The 23,328-nt window shown below is 44.1% G+C and overlaps 2 protein-coding genes across 2 annotated transcripts in view; both read right to left on the reverse strand.

The window, feature by feature from the left end:
- LOC112568945 overlaps positions 1 to 23,328 on the reverse strand; it is a 197,683-nt gene that overhangs the window by 155,197 nt on the left and 19,158 nt on the right. The gene's annotated exons all lie outside the window — the stretch shown is intronic.
- LOC112568946 overlaps positions 1 to 23,328 on the reverse strand; it is an 88,148-nt gene that overhangs the window by 59,588 nt on the left and 5,232 nt on the right. Inside the window, exon 3 of the mRNA XM_025246532.1 lies at positions 18,722 to 19,099. Coding sequence (XP_025102317.1) covers positions 18,722 to 19,099 — 378 coding nt within the window. The remainder of the gene's footprint in view (positions 1 to 18,721; positions 19,100 to 23,328) is intronic.

The following is a 23,328-nucleotide window of genomic DNA, read 5'->3' on the forward strand; positions in this document are numbered from 1 at the left end:
ATAGTCTAGAAGTAGCAACACAAGGTGTTTAGAGATAGGAAACAGTCTAGAACAGGTAGCAACAGAAGGTAGGCATTGCTGCAGTATACACGTGTGATGGTACTGACACAAGACTAATATCCAGTGTATCCATGATGGTTGAATAGTTAGTGAGTGGATGACAAAGATATTTCATGCTCTGTTACAGGACGATTATAATTTCTTCTCGCTAAACCAATTAAATGTCGATGAGGATTCAGACGAGGATATAAACAATGTTTTAATGGCACCTCCGCAAATAAATGCTATTTTTTCGAATTAAATTCCTTGTTATCAGATGAATAATGAAACAGCAAAGTCAAAAAGACCGAGACGAAATTGATTTTCCCTTCCTCTCCAGCGCCATTTTCTTATCACTCGATGAATTAAAATGTTGCCAAGGTTACGACACCCACTGTAGGCAGTCAAACACACGAACACACGCACACACACGCACGCACAAACACACAAATTAAATTTCTTACACCTTCCTCTCACTACTCCTCTCTCTCTCTCTCACACACATGCACACCCAACATACTCGGATGAAAGTGGTTTGCCGTGTCAAAGCTCGGCAAATGTGGAAGGCACATCACAAGGCTTTTGCACCTTTAGGTTTGGCCATCATCAACACCATCAACATCACTCCGCAATCGTTTACTCCAAATTTCGAGTTGATGAGACACACAGCACTATCCCTCCTTTTTCGGTGAAGTCACGTGACAGATAAGAAATTCAGCCTTTAAAGCCTGGACTGTAGCCTGGAGCCAACAAAAAGTCTACGACGCCCGTGACCTGTGACCTGTGACCTGCGTGTAACAAGCACGTGCGCCCGCCGCGGTCTCACAACAACTGCAGCTGATGAGCGCGTTATTCTGTGATGAGGGCACACACGTGATGCGTTGAGCTGTGACAGGGCAGCTACTGCCGGAGTACATCCTGGCCACCCTCCCACGTGAACCGCCAAATTGAAGGATTGTCTCCCTTGTAGCACAAAGCGTGAAAATAGCAGGATGCTATCCTCGCCACTTGTCTCGTGATGAGCGACTGGCACGATCGATGTCACCCTTCCCTCGCTCAATGTTTAGCCTCGACATCGACCGACAACGGGTAGGACATTTACAGTGTATGGCATCACAACCGGGTAGATCGCTACCAACTGTGTCAGGAGACTTGTCATTAGCCGTATAACAACAAAGCAAGTGTTGAAGTGTCGAAGGTGAAGTATAATTACGTGATACAGCAAGGTATCAAATCTGGCATTGATGAAGGTTACGTTTAATAGATCATTTAAAATTAAAAAAAATGAAAAGAAAGTGGTTTAAGGTACGAATGTACAGAAGACATGGTAATATGGTTAGTTTAGACAGTGGCAGGACACCAGGAACTCCTACAAGCAGGATAAGCTGGTGTGGTTGGACTGCCACCCGGCACGAATTGTTCAAAACTGTTCTTTAGGGTACCTTTGAGATGTAGGTTAACACCTTGGTGATCAGAGATGGAGGTAGATAATAGGAAGGTCAAGAAGGGGAGGAGTCATTCCTTGCAGGACCTTGTTTTTTTCTCGCCCAAGAAAAGAATAGCAGCTCCGGGTCTATTCATCTGCTCCCCAAAGCGACTGGCACCAAACAACGGAAGACTGTATATAACCACTATGTACATATAGACATGCCATAGTACACAGATTTACTAAGCTATGTACACATGGCATATGAAGGAAAGGAACGCACATCTCTATGTACAGTGACTGTGGAGAATGGAATTCAAGCGTGGTATAGACAGGCCTGACTTACTACTTTGTAAGGAATGAGATCAACTGAAGTTAGTGAAATTTATTTCTATTTTAACCGAGTCGATAATATAATTTATTTTACAATTTGCTAGTCTTTATGAGAAACTCCAGCTAAAGCATCGGAAGGAGAAATAACCCTGTAAGAGAGATCCTATTGAGCCACAGGCAAAATACGAACTTCGTGGGTCAATAAGAAAAAAGAGAAGTATTTTTGAGCATTGAGGGCAAAAAGAAGTCACATGGCAGTCATGTGATGTGAACGTCCATCATCGATTCCCACCCTCGCCTCGCGCGGACGCTAAGGGGCGACAATTTGATCGCAAATGCATGCAGGAAAAATAACATGCAAATGGAAACGAAGGACCGGAGTAGTAATCAGCTCCCTTGTTTTATTCTCTTAGTTTATTCTTATGATTGTAGCGAAAGTATCTTTAGAATAAAATCAGAAAAAAAGACAGCATGACCCAGAATCAGGAGAGCAAGGTCTAGGTCACCTTCAGGTTCAATCAAAGTAGACAAGAACCCGTAGCAAAAAATATACAACAGTAAATATGAATGATATTATAGGCGTGATATGGAATAAAAATCCAACATATATACATATGTACACACACACACACATACACGCACGCTGTCTAGCAAACTAGACGGAAAGGAGAAGCTCACGTGAAAATAATGATAATAATACAAAAGCTACTCACGTGACTACATTATGTGGTGATGTGTACTACCTGATGTCTGTCCATACTCGCTGCATATTTGATAGCATGTGATCTCTATGTCGGCACAAGGTTTAGTAAAGAAGCTGTAGGAAATGTTTATGACGATGTTGCTGCCTCTGTTCTCACAAAAAGCTGTGTACACGAGAGGAAACTCTGTCACGTGGTCTGCACACGTATCCGGGGTGTGCATCGACGATAATTAAGTCTAACGAAAAAGACAATCTAACTCGAGAAGTGTATATTAATTCTATCACGATGATGATAATAATAAAAATGTTAACTGATATGCGCACCGCCATGACAAGATAAATTTAAATTCTCTGCGCAGACCAATGATGATAAATGAAAGATAACAGTCAGTAGACAGTGAGGTACTACAGACACACTGAACAGCATCAAGATGAGGTACAAGAGTAGAAGGTAAAGCAATGATGAAGGTATGCAGGGATGTAGATAATATAAACAGTGTAAGATGGGGTCGTGACATGACGGTTAGCACGACAGGCGACATTGCCAGGCAGTTAAGATAGTAATTCAGGGATAGCACTTAGTGAACAGATTGGCATTTTGTTACAGAGAGCGTGTGAATGTAGCCTGGTAGTCCGAGTGGCGAATGTGATGAGGAAGAGAGTTCCAAAATTTGACCATCATTTTTGTACAAAGTGAAAGATGTTGAATAATAAATTTAACCATTACAGCAGTTGCGCTATACGTTTTCCAACCCACAATCATATGTACGCACATACCCGAGGTCTAGTTTCGGAAAGGGTGAGAAGAAGGCACCGCCCACCTGGAGCACCCGGTCTTTAGCACGAGCTTACGAGCACAACGCTGTACTTACTAAACTTCTCCACTTGGAGGTTCCAGAAAATAATCTTGGACCCTTCTCCCGAGCGGAAAATGGTCACTTGGCAGGAGAAGTTCCTGCGCTCGTTGTCGTGCATGTCGATGACGATGGTCCTCAGGCGGGTGTTGCGCGAGTTGCTGTCGTCAACGACGCAGGAGGAGAAGCTGTCGGTGGTTTGGCATTCTCGGTTCATTAAGTTCACTGAGGCCACCATCCCCCTCACCGACTGGTAGAGAACGATCGCCGAGACAGATGTGTCAGGGTTCAACCTTTGCCCTGAACATTCCACTTCCGGTATGGAACTCACTCCTTGAAATGCCCTCACTATCAGTCCTGCAAGAAAAATTACTGTCAAAATTACAGGTGTAACACGCTTCACTACATTATTTCAACTTTACCTTGTTGTTAAATAAGAGATGATGATGATGATGATGATGATGATGATGATGATGATGATGATGAAGATGATGATGATGATGTGTTGACGCGACCAGTCCTACGTCTCACATGACATTTGATCGTTGTGCTGACGTGACCGATGGATGTTCCTTACTATCTGTTGCTTACATGTTCTCAGACTTAATACTTATTTGTGCATGACTGCCGTGATTTTATTCTTTGTCTAACCATTTTTTACCCGAAGGTAGAAAGGAAGGGTACTCCGTTCCATGGGTAGCTGGTGTTTGTCTCGGGACTATTTACAGGTATGGGTAGACAAAAGGTGTAATCATGGAAGAGCTTTCCACCCGAGGATCAGATGTTAGGCTAGCGCTACCGTAACCAGCTCACGTCACGCACCGTCACAGGGTGTCCAACAGTGACGTCACCTAACGGTTGCCGCCGAGTGGCTACGTGACCGAGGCCGTGACGGCTCAAACAACGTCCTGCAAAGTTTAAAGAGCCACCCGATTGATTTATTGTACAATCTAGCAATCTGCACAGCAGGCCTGCAGGATACCCGAGTCTGTGGTGTTAGGAAACAAATTGCTGGAGAGGCAGCCTTCTATGCGCATGCGCATCTGTGTAATTGAAAACTTTCAGTGTGTTTGTATGTGTATCCGCGCGCGGGATGTGTCGTAGGTGTTGTGATGGTGGTAGTGATGGTGTAGGTGTGGGTATCTAAGTGTGCGTGTGTGTGTGTGCGTGCTGTCCTGCCTTACATACCCTGTGCAAGCCTAGCTGCTAAGGCCAGCCTATGCTAAACGCATTTTACGACCACTGCATCAGTCTTATCGTCGTCTTGCAGAAGCAGTTAATCTGCCATACCGTTTGCAAAGTCCCACATCAAAGCCTCCCTGTAATGTTGGTCAGTGACCTCTGACCCCTATTAAGTTTCACGACTTGAGCATAACAGAGCAGTTCCACAGCTTCACTGTTACTCTGACAGGAGCTCCTGTAGCACAGGCACTGTTACCTGCAGGGTTCGATTCTCATCAAGGTACTAATTGAACAGAATGTGTAACTGTTATTTTTAACTTTGTTTACTTCTTCCTGCTATCTGGTGTATGTGTGCGTGCGTGCGTGTGTGTGCGCGCGCGCTCGCGTCTACCTCTTTAAAACTTTGTAAAACGTACATCTAGGGTTGCTGCAATGCTGGAACACAGGTGTGGTCAGGTGTTTGTGTTCGAGGTTTTACTATCCTTACTTGTTTTCGAAGTTGATTACAAGATGTGAAGCGCTAGTAAACAATAACACGCACACATATCAACAACTCTATGGGAAAACAAAAGGTGCTTGGCTGCAGGTGTTCTTCGCTCGCTCGTAATTAAAGCGAAGGAAAATCCAGACTAAAATGTTTATCCTTTGTTTCTTTCCGTTGTAATCGTTTATCACCAGTCATGTCCGCACCTGTGAACTCACACACATTTTAGTGTTAAGCCCTGTGTCCTGCAAACAGACGCCATGAAGGCTCCATCCATCGCGAGAAAAGCTTCCAGACGAAGGAGACGATAACTCCAGCATTTGTCAAAGCGAGAAGCTTCTACATTACTGGATTTGCTCCCTTGTAAGAGTTGCTTCCCTTTTCTCGCAAAACGCTGTGCAGACGAGAGGAAACTCTAGCACTCTTCAACGATGATGAAGTGCAACGAAAAAGACAATGTCACTCGAGAGAGTATATTCCTTCCATGATGATGATGACGACGACGACGACGTCGATGATGATGATGATGATGATGATGATGAAGAAGAAGATGAAAATGACGATAAAGATGATGATAAAGATGATGATGAGGAGGAGGATGAGGAGGAGGAGGGAGTAGGAGGAGGATCGTTAGAATGACTACAAAGTCAGCATTTAGAGGTGACATTTGTGTCAGTGACAACAGTGGTGTGAGTGATGGCGATAATAAACTTGACATTTAGACGATTACAACATAGTAAATAATTTAGTGAAACAAATAGGAGCAATGGAGAGGGCAATGTCCTATCCGCGTATACTCATGCCTTTGTTATGTTAGCACTGTTAGTACGGTTAGTACTTATACGTACTTTATATATAAATATTCATGATCTTAGTTCTGTTATGTTACTACTGGTCAACGAAATCCACTAATCACAATGGCAGTTCTCAATTTTAATTAAAAACTAATTCTTTCCAGATCATACGGACGGAAACCAGAGATGTGAGCAACTAACTCTCTTTTTAATTTTATATTTATTTTTCTTTTTTTGCCTTTTCTTTTCTGGAAGAGAATCCAGAAAACCAGATTGTGTCGATATGCAGATTTGTGCCTAGAGACTGGAATGATGAAGACTTAAAAATAAAACTCGGGACAAATATATCTGTAGGCTCTTTTGGTCTGAGCTCATCAAACTGTCACAGAATAATGAACTTCTCGACCTTCTCCCCCACCCACACTTTCCAATCCTAAGATGGAAACTGGAGGTTGGCAGGCAATGGTGGAACATTAAGTTGAACCTCAGACTTTCTTCTCTCTCTCTCTCTCCCTCTCTCTCTCACACACATCTTTCTCTCACTCAGTACACACACAGCTACTACTACTCCAGGCTACCGAGTGAAATGTTTTAAAAAGCTATTCAGCTGAACGACATCAGGATAATTTCCACAAAACATTGAAGTAGAAGGGAGGGTAGAACAAGATGATGGGGTAGCGTGGGAGGGAGATATAAAGTAGAAGTACGTACCGTGACTGTCGGTCAGTCCACTGATGACGAGCGGTGCCAGGATGCAGAACAGCAGCAGCAGCAGCAGCAACGGCCTGCTGGGAATGTCCACCATTGCTGCTGGATGTCCTAGCCTTATCATGCCTGCGTGATGCACAGCAACTGACAAGCCAGTCCTGGCCGTCCTCTTCCTGAAGCCGCTGTGAGGAGGAGAGCGGAGGGTCCGGGGGGTTTCCAGTAAGGCGGGGAGGCAAGAGTAATTTCCCTTCAATTTTCGATAGTAAAACGCGTTGTCTTCCCCTTTTGCCTTTTGAAATAGTGCGCCATCGAGTGCCACGCAACTTGGTCCCTGGAGTTTTCTCCCCTTCCCCCTCCTTCCGCCCCCGTGTGATTAATGAACGGCTAGAAAGCAGGGACCCGCTGTTCGTGCGATCTGATTATCCTTCGCAGCAGATTAGTAACGATCCATCAACATCAAAATCAAGCCCAACAAGGGGGACTGGGCTAGGCGCGCCATCTAACCAGTGGATAACCGTGTTTATGGCTGAGGTTTTAATTACAGCTGGCCACGAGGAAGTTATGCCCAAGTATTTGAAAATCCTTCCCATGTTACACTACAGACTTAAGCAAGGATGATTTAGAAAATAGAATTTACAGCAGAGAAAAGAGCGAGATAGTATCGAGTGAAGGGGAAAAATCACTGCAACAGTCGCAACCGCTGGACAGGCCCAGTGTTCTCCTCCTCCAGTCTTATGTTACAATTTGCTGGAGAGGAAAATAGATAAACGATTTTAGGGGAAAAAATACAGACGCGGTGAAAAAAGTCGAGTTGCAATGCCCCTCCCCCTTCATCCCCTGACCTAGTGGCGATCGAGAACTAACAACTTTTCTCGTACAGACAGGCAGACAGACAGGCAGCCAGTTAGACAACTAAACAGGACAAACAGAAAGACAGGGTTAAATTGAAATAAATCGTTGAGGCCACCGCCATAATTATACTTAACGGTTATACTATAAAAGCAAAGCTAAGATATATCGTGGTAAGAGTATAGCCTTCCTGACTCTAGGAAGACAAGAGGAAGTGAGAGAGGCAGTGTGTCTGTGTAAGAGAAAGAAGTTTCGGACTTTTGCAGCTGATGACTGGGTGTTAGAAACAATATACGATGGTGAGCACATCTCACGCCACTGGCTTGGTCTTGCGTTCCTTGACATAAGAACACGATACTAGTATATGACACGTGACCAGCCCAACCAAAACAAAGAGACATGCGCATATGTTGTCATTGATAAATAAACATTACAGAGGGAGATTCCCATAGGTAGTGGTGCGGACAGATCCTAGTATACAAGTGGACATAACTGAAGTTGACCTCCCACAGAAAAAAAGACTTTTTAAAATTGTTTTGTCATCCCCGTCTTGGCCACTCCTCGTCATCTCGACCGCCTCATCTCCACCACCCCGAGCACGACAGCGACAACGACAACCCAAGGGTACCGAGGGGAGAAAATGAGAAATGGCGGACTTGCCGCGCGGACTGTGACCTACAGGTTAGTGGATTCAAATCGTCGTGTATGTAGCTTTTTGCTTGACTGCATGTCTGCTTCCTTTATTCCTCGCTTGCCTGCTTGTCTGATTGACTGACGGCCCGGCGGCTCACTGGAGCGTGAATAATCCACATTCTGTGGCGGCGCCATAGGATTCTCCACGCTAGACCAATAAGCCGTTTGTAAATCGGAAATGACAAAGTTTGATTAATTATCACTTTAACTGGAATGTAAAAAAAAGTTTTATGGCAAGTACATCTTTTGAGGATAAGTATTAATAAAATTGGAAACGTATATAAAGTGAGGATAGTAGGTGTTTGGTAGGTTGAGAGCGAAGGAGAAAATAGTGATTGTGGATAAGTAATAAATAAAGATAAAAGATAAGATAAAACTAATAAAGAGTATGAAGACGTGTGTATCAGTTTGTAGTGATGCAGCATTTCGTGGATGTATATCGGAGTGATTGTGGAGACATTAATATCAAGTTGTAGTCATCCTAGCGATGTGAATATCAATTTGCTCCGCTTCCAAGTCACATTCTCTATTCACTTGAAATCACACGGTCCACATTATAATTCATTCATGTCACCAAGTCTACCAAACTATCGCCACACCAAGTGTTTGCTGAATGTATTACATACACGGTGTTCTAAAATATTTTCATCTGAACACCTATGGATTCAGTATGAGATAAGGATCAGCATTATTACCAGGATGAAGCAGGTCACCAGGATTAAATCACATTATTTCTATGACCACAGAAATTATGGTAACCAGGATGAAATCACATTATTAATATGATCATTGTAATCGATAATCAGGATTAATAAAACCCACCAAGTTTACTATTATTACATGTTAAACACGATTAATTTAACAAATTTGATGAACGGTATTAATTATCGCTCAGTGAACCGGATTTAGCATGATCACAAAATAAACACCTGGCACAGGATTAGCAGCAGTTCACATGATCATCAGGATTTAAAGATGATCATAATGAACACGACCAGGGTAAACGCAGTTAGGTTGTTATGGTAACCAGGATAAACACTGCACCAGGACCAGGACCAAGCAAGAACATAAGCATGACCACCCAGACCGACCATCGCATCAACATCGACATGCTGACCAAGCTCAACACAGGTTGGATATAAAGACCAAGGTAACTAAATACTCACTATTGCGAGACACCGGGATCTTCCACAGAATAATTTTTGTCTTATGACCCGACCTGGCGGCCGTGACCTCACAGCTGTAGGTACGGAAAGTCCCTTCTTTGAGGTCCAGTACCAGCGAGCGCAGCCGGGTGTGTCGCGAGTCGCGCGCATCAATGACGCAGGAGGAAAAGGTGTCAGAGGTCGTGCACTCGCCGGTCAAGGGGTTGACGGAGGCCAAGATGCGGTTGTCGTTGTCGTCAGCGTAGAGGATGAGGGAAAGGAGGGTGGCGTCAGACTCCAGCTCCTCCCCTGAACACACCACCTCCACGATCGTGTCATCGCCCTCGAACGCATGCGCGCGCATGCCTGTGAGACAAACACCAAAGGTCAAAGGACGTGGGAATAGGTACCTGATTATTTTGTTAGATCTTTGAAGAGTAAATAACTTGTAAAGGTTTTGAAAAATGGTAAGAGAGATAGAGAGATAGAGAGAAAAAAAAGATGGACGCAAAGCCAAAAAGAAATGCGATGTCTAGACTCTGACATGAATATATCCAAGAAGACTGACTGACTAAAATAAAGATGGATGCATTTAAAAATACAGAGAAACACGCTTGTGAATTCCTCTGAAATGTTAGTCTGAGCTACAAACACGAAATGAGAAGCTGACCAATTAAACGAGCGCTAATTATCGAGCAAACATTTCACGCTCAACGCGGCCTGGAGGTGAAATAATGGGATGCGACAGACCACGAAGCTAGATGAAGTAGTCTTCGTTTCTCACAAAATGCTGAAGCTCGGGTAGCTTTAATAATTTTTATACAACAATGGAACGTGTTCCGATACCCATGCAGAAAATAATGGAATTGTTTCTGGAAATTCTAGAATATCGACAACATCGTGGCTGGCCCTCCTGACACGGCCTGATCCCTCTTTTCCGCTCTTTCTCGCGTTTTGACAGGCGTGGTCATTTCGAAATATCCGCGAGGGATCCAATTGCTTTAAGGCCACTCTAAGCCAGACACATGGCATACAGTATGTGACTGGATTTTGCACATTTGGCCACAAATTCGCTTGGCCGTCTTGACATGCGCAGTTGTCAAATGTACCATCATCTTGCAACATAGGTATCGGCTTACACTGCTTTTTTAGAGAGCACTCCTGCCTGTTATGTCAAACGATTATGTTTCAAGCGATCATTAATATTTACTTGCCTATTTATTTTATTTCCTATGGTGAACGAAACAGGCGAAGAAAAATGAACGTGAGAGCCATACGTTCTGCAAACAGACATGGTGGACAAGAAAAGGATGGAGAAGGATTTCAGGAAAAGAGAAAAGAATGGGAAAGAGGAAACGCCAACGACTAGACACAATGGTATAGAGAGGATTCTATAAAATAAATAAATATAAGATTATTTTTGCAACAAGTGGACAGTCCGTTTGTAAGACAGACGGAAAGACTTTGCTGGATATTATAATCCATTTAATTCAGTTTTTGCCAGCAAGAAAGACTAGCTAATAATCGTTTGAACTTCGGAGGAAATTTCACGAGAAACTGCGAGAACTGTGTGAAGCAATATTGACACATCGCTCGACCTTCATCGTGACTCCAGGCTCCTGGTGAAGCTTCACATTGATCCTCGGCAGAGACTTCAGTCAACCAACAGGTTTCAAGAAAAAAATAAAACTGTTTGATTCCATACTGAATTTCAGGACTGTCCCATATCCATATCAAGCGATTAGCATTCTAGAGACAAGAGACACTGGCGGTCGAGACTGTCCTCCTACCATCCCTGCCTTGTCTTCTGAAATGGAGAATTTCTCTCCTACATTTTTGTCCTCACGAAATTTACTCGCGAGGCTCCTCCTAACCCTAGAAACGAGTTTAGAAAAGAGAGAAATATGAAGAGCATGTACTTACCATTTCGTTCTCCTTGTGCAGAAGAGCAGGAAAATTGAAATGTCAGCGCCAGACATGGCAGCATCATTCCCAGCATTCTTAGCTGCTGGTCGGTCCACGAGTTCTGTGGCTTTGTTCCACTGTGCCAGTCTTCTGCCGTACTGACGTCCTCGCGCCGTCAAGATAATCCCCCTTGATTCCTAGGTGGCTGATAGGAGCGCAGAGTTATTTCCCCAGAGCCTATGGGGCTTTTCCACCCCTATCATTTACCCAGCGCCCAAGCGGAGTTTTATCGTAGCCGTTATGAAGTGTGTTTACACGGTTCACTTGCAGGTGCCATGGCATTTGGTTTTTGAATTTCAAACACCATCGATTTATGGGCCAAAGTGGGCGACAGACCAAGTTAAATAATTCCGTATCTCGCATTTCAGAAAAAAAAGAAATATCGAATTATCTGCCCCTGTCACTGGTAGGAGCTCTGTCTCGTGGCGATGCCACGTTCATCGTTGTCGTTGTCATGAAGGTCGATAGGAAACTGAAATGTTCTGCGCTGTCACCTTCTGAACAGCGACATTTCAAAATTATTAGCAGGAATAGGGTTAGGTTAATAATAACCATTTGCCAGTCACTAGCAGACATCCCAGTGAAGCATGTCTGTATCCGTTATCGATATCGTCAATAAAGCTGCATCATTGTCTATTCCTTTCCACGATTTCAATCTATGAAAGTACATAAAGTAGAAAGAAGAGATATATAAAATAATGTGTGTGTGAGAGAGAGAGAGGATGAGAAATAGGTATCTGCATATAAACAAGTAAATAAAGGTTTCGATGATTCTCATGAGACCGTTATTCTTTGAGAACAACACACCAGAAACATATGGATGGAGGAATATTTCGGTGCTGCGAAATAACTCTTTGTAATTTACATTTGCTTTTTCCACATCCTGAAGGACAAGATAACAACAGTTGACGCTAAAAGCCAGCCATATCCTGCTTGAGACTCGCGACCATTCTTTCTGTCAAACTTGGGGAAACCGCATGGGCAATATTTGTGACTTTGTGAGGAAATATTGATCTTTGCCGAAATGTCAATCTCTCAGAACAAAGCCATCGGCCTCTTGGCTCCGCTCCACCCCGCCTCCAGCAGAACGACAGGCAAAATGGAGGAAGCGGTTGGTTGGGGGGAGGGGAAAGGGAAAGGGGATGACCTGAAACTGCTGGAGTCAAACAGTAAACGACCGTCCCGGCATGCACTGTCTGGTGGTGCGCGTAGTGCCAGACAGCACGCAGGAAAGACACGTGGTAGTCGGCAAGCCGAGACCTGCTGGCACAAAACACAGGGTATGTAGGTCTGAGATCGCTGGGTGCATTAGTTTACAAGTCTTGATGAACACGAGGCTGTTTTGTGTCGGCGCTGTGAAAACAATAGTAATCTGCGAGCATTAAGAAACAAAGCCGCCGTAAACATGCCGGCCACCTGAGACCTCGCCATCCTTTCATCTTTACGACCCATGCAGCTCGCAACCCAACCTCCTGTGTGCTGGCTAACAGATGTGAGCTCGTCTCTTTTTGTGCATCCATGCCTGTGTGTGATACATTAAAGATCATTAAATGGATAACAATGAAACGACTTAGCACGCGCAGATGTATGTGTGTAGGTGTGTATGTACATGTGTGTGTGTGTGTGCGCACTATCAACATCTGAACTAAAAGGGATAATGACCATAAAGATAAAAACATAGACGATATCACCAATGATACCTCAAATAATGATGATGTTAAAGGTATTGGACGTATCAGCTTTGTCCTTCATGGTTACCTATGCCAGAGAATTCGGTCTCCATCATACAATACGGGTTGGTTGGATATGCAATGCCCCGAGAAAACTAGCGACTGCCATCCTTGCCAACAGATGTCGCGAGTGTGTCCGAGCGAAGACGTCCACCTACCCGCCATGATGGTCACTACAGCCGCGATACATCGGGTGAGCATCGCACGTAACAAAGGACTCAGCAAATATAAATCACGAACTACAACCCTCTCCTAACATCATGATAGTATATCTCAGCATCGTAACAGTCACTAAAACAAAATGTAAGTTTTCAGTAAATTATATATTTATACTCTCCACTCAAAGACTATGAGTATTGAGTAACACGCCTTACTTGAGAAGGGAATGGATTTCGTGTTGACAAACAAAGCGGAGGGAATTCAGTCCAATAGCAACTTACGCAGCCTGGTTATCGCCCTTTTCCAAGTTAAGATTTGCGACCTGCTGCCCGCCTTGAGACTGTTGATCTCACAAACAAAGTCCCGGGTCCTCCTGTGGTCGGGGTCCGTCACCAGAGTCCGCAGCACGGTGGCCCGCGAGTCGCGCTCGTTAATAATGCATGAGGAAAACGACCCGGAAGTCGTACATTCATTTTTCATGACGTTGACCTGCGCAAGGAGGTCGCTGCCAGAGTACAACGATATCGAGAAGACGTCGGTGTCGGAGGAAAGGTCCTTGCCGGAACACGACACTTCCTGTATGGATTGTATCCCTTGAAACGTCTGAACAGTCATTCCTGGAAAAATATAACAAAGCGTTTAGCTCACAGTGCTTTCCTTGACTGTACATCATCATCATCGTCATCATCATCGTCATCATCAACATCAACAACAATCAACAATCTTCCTCCTCCTCCTCCTCATCATCATCATCATCAATCATCATCATTATCATAGCCAGATAATTTCCTGTCTTACTATAACAACTTTATCAAAGTTAACTCCGGAATTATTTTGGATTCTGAGTAATTTTTTTTAATCCTCCGATGTTGATGTTCTAGTGTTTATCGTGAAGACATATTTCGTATTTACTGGCAAACATGTTAAGAATCATCTACCATGTCATCAACAAGGTTAACACACTCAACAACCTTTGCTAAACATTAAACTTCTGTAGCCAACACTTGCTTGGCGTGTGTTTCCAGACTTTGAATCAACTCACGTGACCAGTCAAAACTAATGTCTAAACAAGGAGTGAGTCACGTGTCGAGGAATGGCTCACTCTGTCAAGTGGTCATCGATAAGGCACCAATCAGCGTCTATGAGGCTAACCGCCGGCCAGCTGCAGATGCCGGTGTAACCAGCCTCATAACACTGGGGTCAGGTGACAAGGTAACTGTTTACAACGTGTTGCCAGGTCACGTGACAGAGTCAAGTGAAGCCTTATCTTCATCTGAGTGAATGGTGCGGTCATGCACGGTCATGTAGGAGATTACAGGTGCAACAATTTAGGAATAAATTACCTGAGTGCTGACTTATCGTTATGTCTCATTGACACCTGACTCAATGATTAGTGTTGTGATGAATAATTGATGTCATAGGTCACGACTCTGATGACCCTAAAGTAATAGTAAATTACTCATGGGATAGATAACTAAGCTTAGAAAATATTGACGATAAAAAGGTAAAAAAATTTCAACCACTAATTGTCTATTATTACTGCAACTCGAATTGTAACAAATGAAGTGCTGGTAGACAAGACAGTTTACTACATGGAGTAACAGATGGATGTTTACAGAGTAGATAACCGATGTGATGTGTGAATAAAGTCTTGTCGGAGCAGCTAACGATGTCAAGTAACTCGATAAACTGCTGATACAATGGCTGTTTGCCGACTGTTTATGTTGTGGAAATTGTTTTTATTGACATTAATGGCTTGCCATTCTTACCCACAGCTTACTGTACCCTCCTTCAGTCTATCACTTCTCTATCCGCCACATTGTCAACATTAAATTCCTGCTTCATTTTCTTCCATCAAGACTTGGTACGTGTAGAAACAGCTTTTTCTATAAATTAATTTTATAAAAGACCGAGTGATGCATGTGAAAAATGTTCTCTAAGGAAAAAAAGTGTTCTATACACAGGATTTCTATTTGTTGCCTGTCCCTTCATATCGTGTGTATAATGAAAGGCGTGTTGTTTGTTTGTTTCGTTGGCAACGCTGCACCCTGCATCTGCTCGCTTGAAGACAAACTCAAGACAAACACCGAGGAGCTTGCAGGAAGGAGAGGTAGAGGAAGAAATCATTAAACACAAAAGTCTGAACTTTTCTTTGTTAAAAAGTCGTAAAAAATATTTTCGAAATGACACTTACCTTCCTCGTTGCCACCTGTGCTGTGCAGCTGAAGGAGGAAGAGAAGGAGGAGAAGGAGGAGTGCGGGAGTGCGCACAGACCTCCGGCATGGTGTCCACACGCACGCAGCCATGTTGCAGGGACGCAAGCGGCTGCACTCATGGTGCGGCACTGCGACTGGCGCCAAAGACTCAAAGAAAGGCAGTTACCTCGCTTGCATCTGTGATGGCTGGCAGTGAGAGAGAATGATTTCCCCTGCAACTGCATTATTGAACGTTTCCCGGGGCTAGCAGCGGGTAGAAGGAGTAACACTTCTTCATGCATACCAAGTGAAGTATTTGCATTCCCAGTCAAAAACCCTGGCATGAGGGCGAATATTTAGTTTGGCAGCCAGCGCTTCGCTGGGTCTTCTCAAAGGCTTGGTGGGCCAAGCAGCTGGGCAAAGAATATCACTTCCGGTTTTCAGGTAAACATGGTGAAAACAGCATTGAATTTTTCACAGAAACAATTTTTTCTTCGAGGAAGATGGGAATAAATAAAAAAGTGACAGCCAAATTCTTATCTCTTTACATAAGGGCATTTCCACCCTCCAAGTCATCTATATCAAGTTCAAAAGTTCACGCGCATGTACTTATGTATCTCGTAAGCACTCGAACGCGCGCGTACACACACACACAAGCACGCACACACTGCCACCGAATTTTTGCATAAGTAGGTCGATAGTTGATAGATCAATAAATAAAAAGAAAGATGATAATAAAGCCACATCTCACATCTTTCAAAAGCTCTATTTCACCAAAGTGCGGTCAAGCAAGTATACCCGTCTCCATAACAACTCCAAAGTAAAAAGCCAGCCACCCAATCATCAAGGCTCACACTCTTTCATCGTCGTCATCTTTCTTTACATCAAGTCTCACACAGTCACATCAGCTCTCTTTCTGCCTGGTGACTGGTTCTCCCGTCTCCTCCAGCCCTGTGATTAATACACCTGTTAGACAACAGGTGATGGGAGAATCACCTCACCTCCATCCCCACCATCCCCATGGCATGAACATCTGCATTCGTAGCAAGAGACCGCGAGCTTCTGATTTCCGGTAGGAGAGGATAACCTCGCGAGAAGTCAACAAGAAAAATAGACCCGATGGTTGCCTGAAGTTCAAAAGACACATTCATTGCTCGATGTTCCCATTTCGAAGCAATTAAAAAAAGCAGGAGGAATTTTCTTTCATTTTGCGACTTTCTTAGCGATTTTGAGTTAGTTCGTATTGACAAAAAAGTTTGGTGTTTGCCTGCTACCAGAAGCCAGCAAGCTATTTGTGTCCATGGCTTGATGTACGGCTCATGTTTACCTGTCGCGAGGCTTCTGTAGTCTTGTAGAGCAGACGACAGAAGACGCTGACAGAAACAAAGGACGAGACAAAGAGAGAAAACATGAATAAAAACTGAATATAGGAAAGCCCTGAAGAAAGAAAGAAAGGAAAAACAAACAAACAAAAATGAAACCATGGTAATTTATGTGACAAACATATTTTTCTTTCTTTCTTCTTTCCGATGAGCGAGCGCTGATGCTGGAAACCCGCTTTGGTGTCATCTAAAAATATTTTTGCGGTAAATACCACCAGGTGTACACAGACTGCCTTAAAAATTATTTGACTAATAAAATTCCTGTGACTAGATGACATTACAGCCTCTGTCACCTTCTCTCCGACTGTGTGTTACCCTCCCTTGCCTGACCTCACTGCCTGCCAGGAGTTACCTCCCCGTCCATGGCTGATACAAGAGATGTTTAGTAAACAACAAAGACCAGAAAAAGCTCAAGTGCATTACTGTTGTTTTATCAAAAAGCGACTCGTTCCAAAACAGGGTGAGGGAGAGAGACAAAGCTGACCAGAAATCGGTTAGACAGGAGGATGAACTTATTTTTGTGGGGGCGGAGGGGGACGACGGGATGGACGAGCTGGCAGCAGAGGAAGGAAACGATGGTGAGATTAGGTAAGATGACGGACGGACAGAACAAGGTATTAATGAACGAACAAATGAGTGCAGAGCTTTCACTGGGAGGACTGTTAGCACGGCACCGCAAGTAAATTACTGATTACAGCAGATATTTACTCATCACTGCCGGCCAGGAAATCTGGGGAGGTAATGTGAGAGACGCGGAGTGAAAGTAAGACGAGGGGTTGACGGTAAATATGGTTTGTACTCACGCAAACAACATCCAGGTTTTCTTCTTCTCTATAGACATCATGTTCACTGACATTTTGCTTCCTCGGTAACGAGGTAGAGAGAGAGAGAAAGAGAGAGAGCGAGAGAGAGAGAGAGCGAGAGAGAGAAAGAGAGAGAGAGAAAGAGAGAGAGAGAAAGAGAGAGCCAGACTTTCTAGAAAACATATTTTATATTAGATAATCTTCGTAAAGCAGGTTGTCACTCTTATTTTTTAAGTCTACGTCTGTTGAAGCAGAGGAATAAGAAAAAAAAGAGGAAACCCAGTTTGTATCTGGAGAAGCAGAGACATCCTCCTCCTCCGACAGCCGCTGTCGTAATGCTGTGAGATGTAAGACCGTGAGCTCGACCGAGATAAAAACAAGATTTATGAACATGTGGGGGCGATTAGAATATGCCTACATGTAACATGGCAAGTACATAGGTGTGTATGTGTGTGTGTGTGTGTGAGCTGTTATTTGTAAGATCAACATGGGTATGCGCGCTGTGTGTGTGTGTGTGTTTGAGAGCAATCACGTACACACATATATATATATCTCAAAACACACATATGTTTATATACATAATGTGTGTGCTAGGGAGAGACAGAGGGAGAAAAATCTCAATGATAATGATTGAAGTGTATTGTTTGTTTGTCTGTCTGTCTGTCTGTCTGTCTGTCTGTCTGTCTGTCTGTCTGTCTGTCTGTCTGTCTGTCTGTCTGTCTGTCTGTCTGTCTGTCTGCTATAGAATATCGCACTCAATGATTCCTGTCATTACATACCCTGCGTTAGACAGTTTAAACCTCACGAACGTTCGCGATTAAATGTACCGACGGACAGAAATCCACGTTCGTCAGAGACATCGACTCAGTAAATAAAGTGAGTTCGTGCTGTAAGTGTGATGCAATCAAATTAGAATGACCCCAGCTAATGATCCGTGAACAGAGAGAGAAGCAAACGCCATTAGCCACGGTTCAGTGACCGAGCTGCACCGTGACGTCAGATACCCGTAATGAAGGGTTTAACTGAGTGCATGTGTCTTGGTGACGTTAGAGGAAAGAAACAACTGACAATAAACGCACTTCGTTATCCACGTACCCGGTCATCTGCTCCGCGAAACCCAGCCAACCCATCTCACATGACATCAACCTCACATTATTAATACCACTTAAATGACACCAGCATCGATCGGTAATTATCACTTGACATTAATTGGCCCGAGTTAATGGGCGCAACCCTCCCCCGCTCCCTGCTTCCTGCAATGGATTGGAGGTACTCACTGACGCCCTTGACCTCCAGTACCCAGGAAATGAGATTTGACAGTTGACCCGTGCGGACGTTGTTCACTTCGCATCCATACTTGCGAACTTCAGTCTCGGGTAGGTCCTTGATCAGCGCGCTCAGCCTCGTTCTGCGGGAGTCCTTCCGGTCTATGTAGCAGGAGGAGAAAACTCCCGACGTGGTGCACTCCCCTGTCATGAGGTTGACAGAAGCGAAGACGATGCTACTGTTCCTCACACTGCTCCGCATCTCATTGCCTCCCTTGGTTATGGTGTACAGCGCCATCATCAGGACCGTGGTGTCAGGGGAGAGCACGTCGCCCGAGCACTGCACCTCTTGTATTCCCAGTATTCCTTGGAATGGTCGGACACTCATTCCTTGATGTGAAGAATATACAATTTTAAAGGACGTGGGAATCTTCAAAGTAAAGAGAAGAAAGACTAGCTGCCTCTAGCTACGATCACAGAAAGAATATAGCATCACAAAAACTCTTTCTCTCATTTTTATCTCCTATCCTCTCCTAAAAGCGTCTAATTAAATTTTATTTAGTACATGGACAAAATATGACATCAACTTTACAAGATGCTTATTCTTACAGGTTAGGGTCTAATTTACAACAAAAGAAAACGATGAGTATTTAGGATATCTCAAAAGATGCAAGAAATAAACTCGATTTCAAAAATGTTACAGGTTTTATTTAGTCTTTCTTCTCTCATAATGAAAAATAAAATGCAATTTTAAGCTCCTCCTATAACAATGGTAATTATATTCGTAATCCTTTCGGCAAAAATAGGATGGAGCACTCAGTGTGTGACAAAGCTAAGTATGAGGCGACCGGCAGGTGGTAAGACGATTGGAGTGTCAGATAAGGACAAATAACAAAAGAAGAAAGGTGGATGGGAGTACGGAGGATGGGGGAGTGGAGGAAGGACAGGAACAGCAGGGCTACAGACATGCACGGCACAAACTGCTTCAGAGATAGCTGAAGACAAGTTTGTTTTGCTTTGTATTTCTATTCCGAACATCAAATTTGTGCAACAACAAATACAGAATCATAAAGAAGGGAATTTTTCCTGCGACATCGGTGTCACGAAGTAGTTTAACATCTTGACTGCCACGTCAGGACCTTGGATACTGACTGCTTCATCTCACACACCGACAGGTACTGGAGATCGCTTCTTCTTCACCTGTGCTTTGCCGATGATGGTTGGCCACAGATGGTTTCACAAGCACCGAGTATCAAATGCATCGGGTTAACAACTACTTTGTGTCAAAAAATAGTTTTATAATCAATCCATCAAACAAACTACACAGTGATAACGACCATCATCGCTGACGAGAACATGCATGTCTGTAGCCTGATGACCTCACTCTTCACACCGCACGACGCCGTAGTCCTGACTAACACCAGCTACGAGAGAAGGTTTTCGGGTGGGCAGGCCTCCTTCTGACCGCAACATGCAAATACTAACTGTCAAGTGTGACGTCATCGCTGAAAAGACAATGACTAAAAGTGGGGTTAAACGACAACCAGAGATGATGATCTCAACTTACCGTTACTGGCGCGTGCCTGGTCGACAAAAGCCACGATAATCAAAGCAATCATGGCACGGGCCCCGCGCACCACCGCTGGCATCGTTGCCTCCATTAGCGAAGAATGCGCGTAATGTGTGCGCACTTTGTACATATTCATCTGCCCGGCGCCTAGCAAAGGAAGCCGAGGCAGCAGTGGCCTCCCCTGGTTGCCACAACGTCGATACGGACGAAGAGTACGTGCACCAACCTTCGACAGATGACGCTAGAGGAGAAGGGAGGAGGGGGTGAGAGAGGCTGGGAGGTCGGGAGGGTCATGATGGCGGTCTAGTGAGGTGTAGGGTGGCTGGGGGTGGTGTGTGTGTGCGTGGAGGGGACAGCTGCTCCAAGATCAAAGCCCGGACTTCTTTGAGCAAGCAGGGGTGAAAGCAGTAACTGCGTGGTAATAGCTGGCCATAGTGTGATTGGAGTGGACCAGTGCAACTCGGAAAATTCCGAGGACATCTATTATTAACGACTTTTAACAGGTAGTGCTTCAGACGTGTGGCTGCCATCACGAACGTCTTTAGCGAAGGAGTGGGTGGGGGCAGGAAGGGACGGGGGAATGGGGGAGGTATACTTCCGATCGCGTGTTTGTACCACCACTCCGAGAAACGTATACGTTTGTGTTCGCCTATATGTCTATAGTGTGTGTGTGTCTCAGTGCTTGTCTATTGACCTTCTCGTTCAGCTTTGATAATAGTTGTTTTTTTGTTTTTTTTTCAATCGCTCAATTTTTCTTTCGTCACCCATTCCTGCCAGTCGTTTTGTCTTCACACCAGACAAAGCAAACATTTGTAAACAAAGTTATGACACATTCTATTTCGTTTTGTTTCTCCCTCTCACTTTTTTGTTTATATTCAAGACAATGTCAACACCAGGGGGCGTGTATGCAGATGACTGCGAGTAAAACCATGTCACCAGCAGTTCTCACATCCCTGCCCAGTTCTCTCGCTAGTAGCTGCCCACTAGTTGTCTCACCAGCTGCCTCACTAGTTGTCTCACCAGCTGCCCCACTAGTTGTCTCACCAGCTGCCCTACTAGTTGTCTCACAGTCACCCCACAAGTCTCACCAGCTCGCCCCACTAGTTGTCGCACCAGTCACCCCACTACTTGTCCCTCTCCCCGTGTTTGCGATATGGCCGTCACATATCAAACATACATCTCCTTGCCTATCTTTTCATCAGCAATCAATATCGCCTCCAGCAGGAAGACGTCTGTTCGTCAACGTTCCTGCCACCATCCGGCCCCGTCTTCCCCTGTCCTCCTCAGCAAAGCTAATTAGACTTGGTAACAAAGAAACCCTCCTTCCTGTCCCAGACGCAGGAAGAGAGTAATGACATGTCAGCCGCCGATCCTGGCGGCCAACTGCGCATGCGTACAGTCCATACAGTGTGGTTGACCAGTGGCTCCAGCCAGTGTTTGCACCGACTGACCGTGAAAGGCTGGCACTGATGATGTCTGTGATATCGACATGTGTGAAGACTTTGGTAAAGTGCTCATCCGCGATATTACACACAGCGGAAGTTGGCTTTGTTGTTGTTTACGCTACCCTCTTACACTAAAACACTTTAATGGCTATAGAAACAGTGGAGTGAGTGGTTCATCATGTCCAGGACAGAGCACGGCAGTGTCCCGCTCTCTAGTTTGGCTGCATTTGCCTTCTCAAATTAGAATGTTCGCGAAGTCCTAGCAATGTCGATACAGCGATCATCTGCTGAACACTACTGTATGTAAAATTATATATAGATACCAATACTATACACTACACACTAAACTCCACTCTATATAATCATTACCATACATGTTTTCGTAGTTTGACAAATGAATAGCAGAGCTCACATGTACCTAGAGTACTAGAGGGTTACTCAGTATTTGTTCTCTCTCTCTCACTCAGGAAGAATAAAAAACATGACAAAGACAGTCAATGGATGCGGGAAAAGTGCTCGTCATTTTGGAAATGTCTAAATGGAGCGTCAGTCCAGGGTTTTGACAGATGTATAAATAGACCCACCCATTCACTATCTATATTCCTGCATGGATGCATGCATGGCGGGGTGTGATCAATACCCGGATGTATGGCGAGTCACACGGTGCCGAATCGAGTGACAAGACGACGGAGGCTCAGCTACGAGCAACGAACACAGAGTGAAGAAGACAGACAGAGATGACTGCGGGTACCTGTCTCTTACATGCAGTAATGCATGACCTTTTGAACTTTCAATGGATTGAGTTGAGATGTGTGTTGTCATTACAAGTCGTTAGCTGCATGGAGTACCCATGGATACTCAGTTCTCTCCTTCAGCTACACGTATAAACAGTTTAGTTAAAGATGATCCCAGTCGGTCGACTTACAAGACCAAGGACCGGGTATCCACCCAATCATTACAGAAAGTCTCGTGTCCCCAAAGCCACAGAAGACCAAAGCTCAGTGCGCCTGCACTGACAGCGATGCCCGGGTGGAAGGAGAGTCGGGTGGATGCAGACTGAAGGCTGTACATGACTCAGCACTGACAGGTTAACAGACCCAATCATCACCAGTGACAAACCGTTAACATCATTAGCTTACTAACCTCTTGCGTAAACTGTAAGCTGATAAAATTATTCAGTTTCCTTAAATGTCACAAGTGACAAATCTTGAAATGACTGTGTGTTGTTTGTGTGATCATTGACTAATGTGTATAATTATTTCAGTACTTAAACATGTAAAAACTAATATTTTTAGTAAATTTTCTGTAGCCATGTGTAACCAATCAAAATGTGATAGTAGCCACCCACCTGTAGCCAGTGAGGTGGACATACGGGTGATCTGGTCATCTCAGTAACATACTGAAGTAGACATAAACTATTCTATCGCAACTAGTCAATGAGATGTAGAGGCTAGAACTTTAGTGCAAGCGATTACAAACTTGTATTTGTCATTCCCCGTATATAAAGTTATAAAACTGCTGTATTTAAATATTGACTTATAACATGTAACTTTCACATGGTCGTGTCATTAAGTACATCAGTAAACAGTCAACAAATAAAGTGA

The sequence above is a fragment of the Pomacea canaliculata genome, linkage group LG7 (genome assembly GCF_003073045.1).
Source record: "Pomacea canaliculata isolate SZHN2017 linkage group LG7, ASM307304v1, whole genome shotgun sequence".
Lineage (NCBI taxonomy): Eukaryota > Metazoa > Mollusca > Gastropoda > Architaenioglossa > Ampullariidae > Pomacea > Pomacea canaliculata.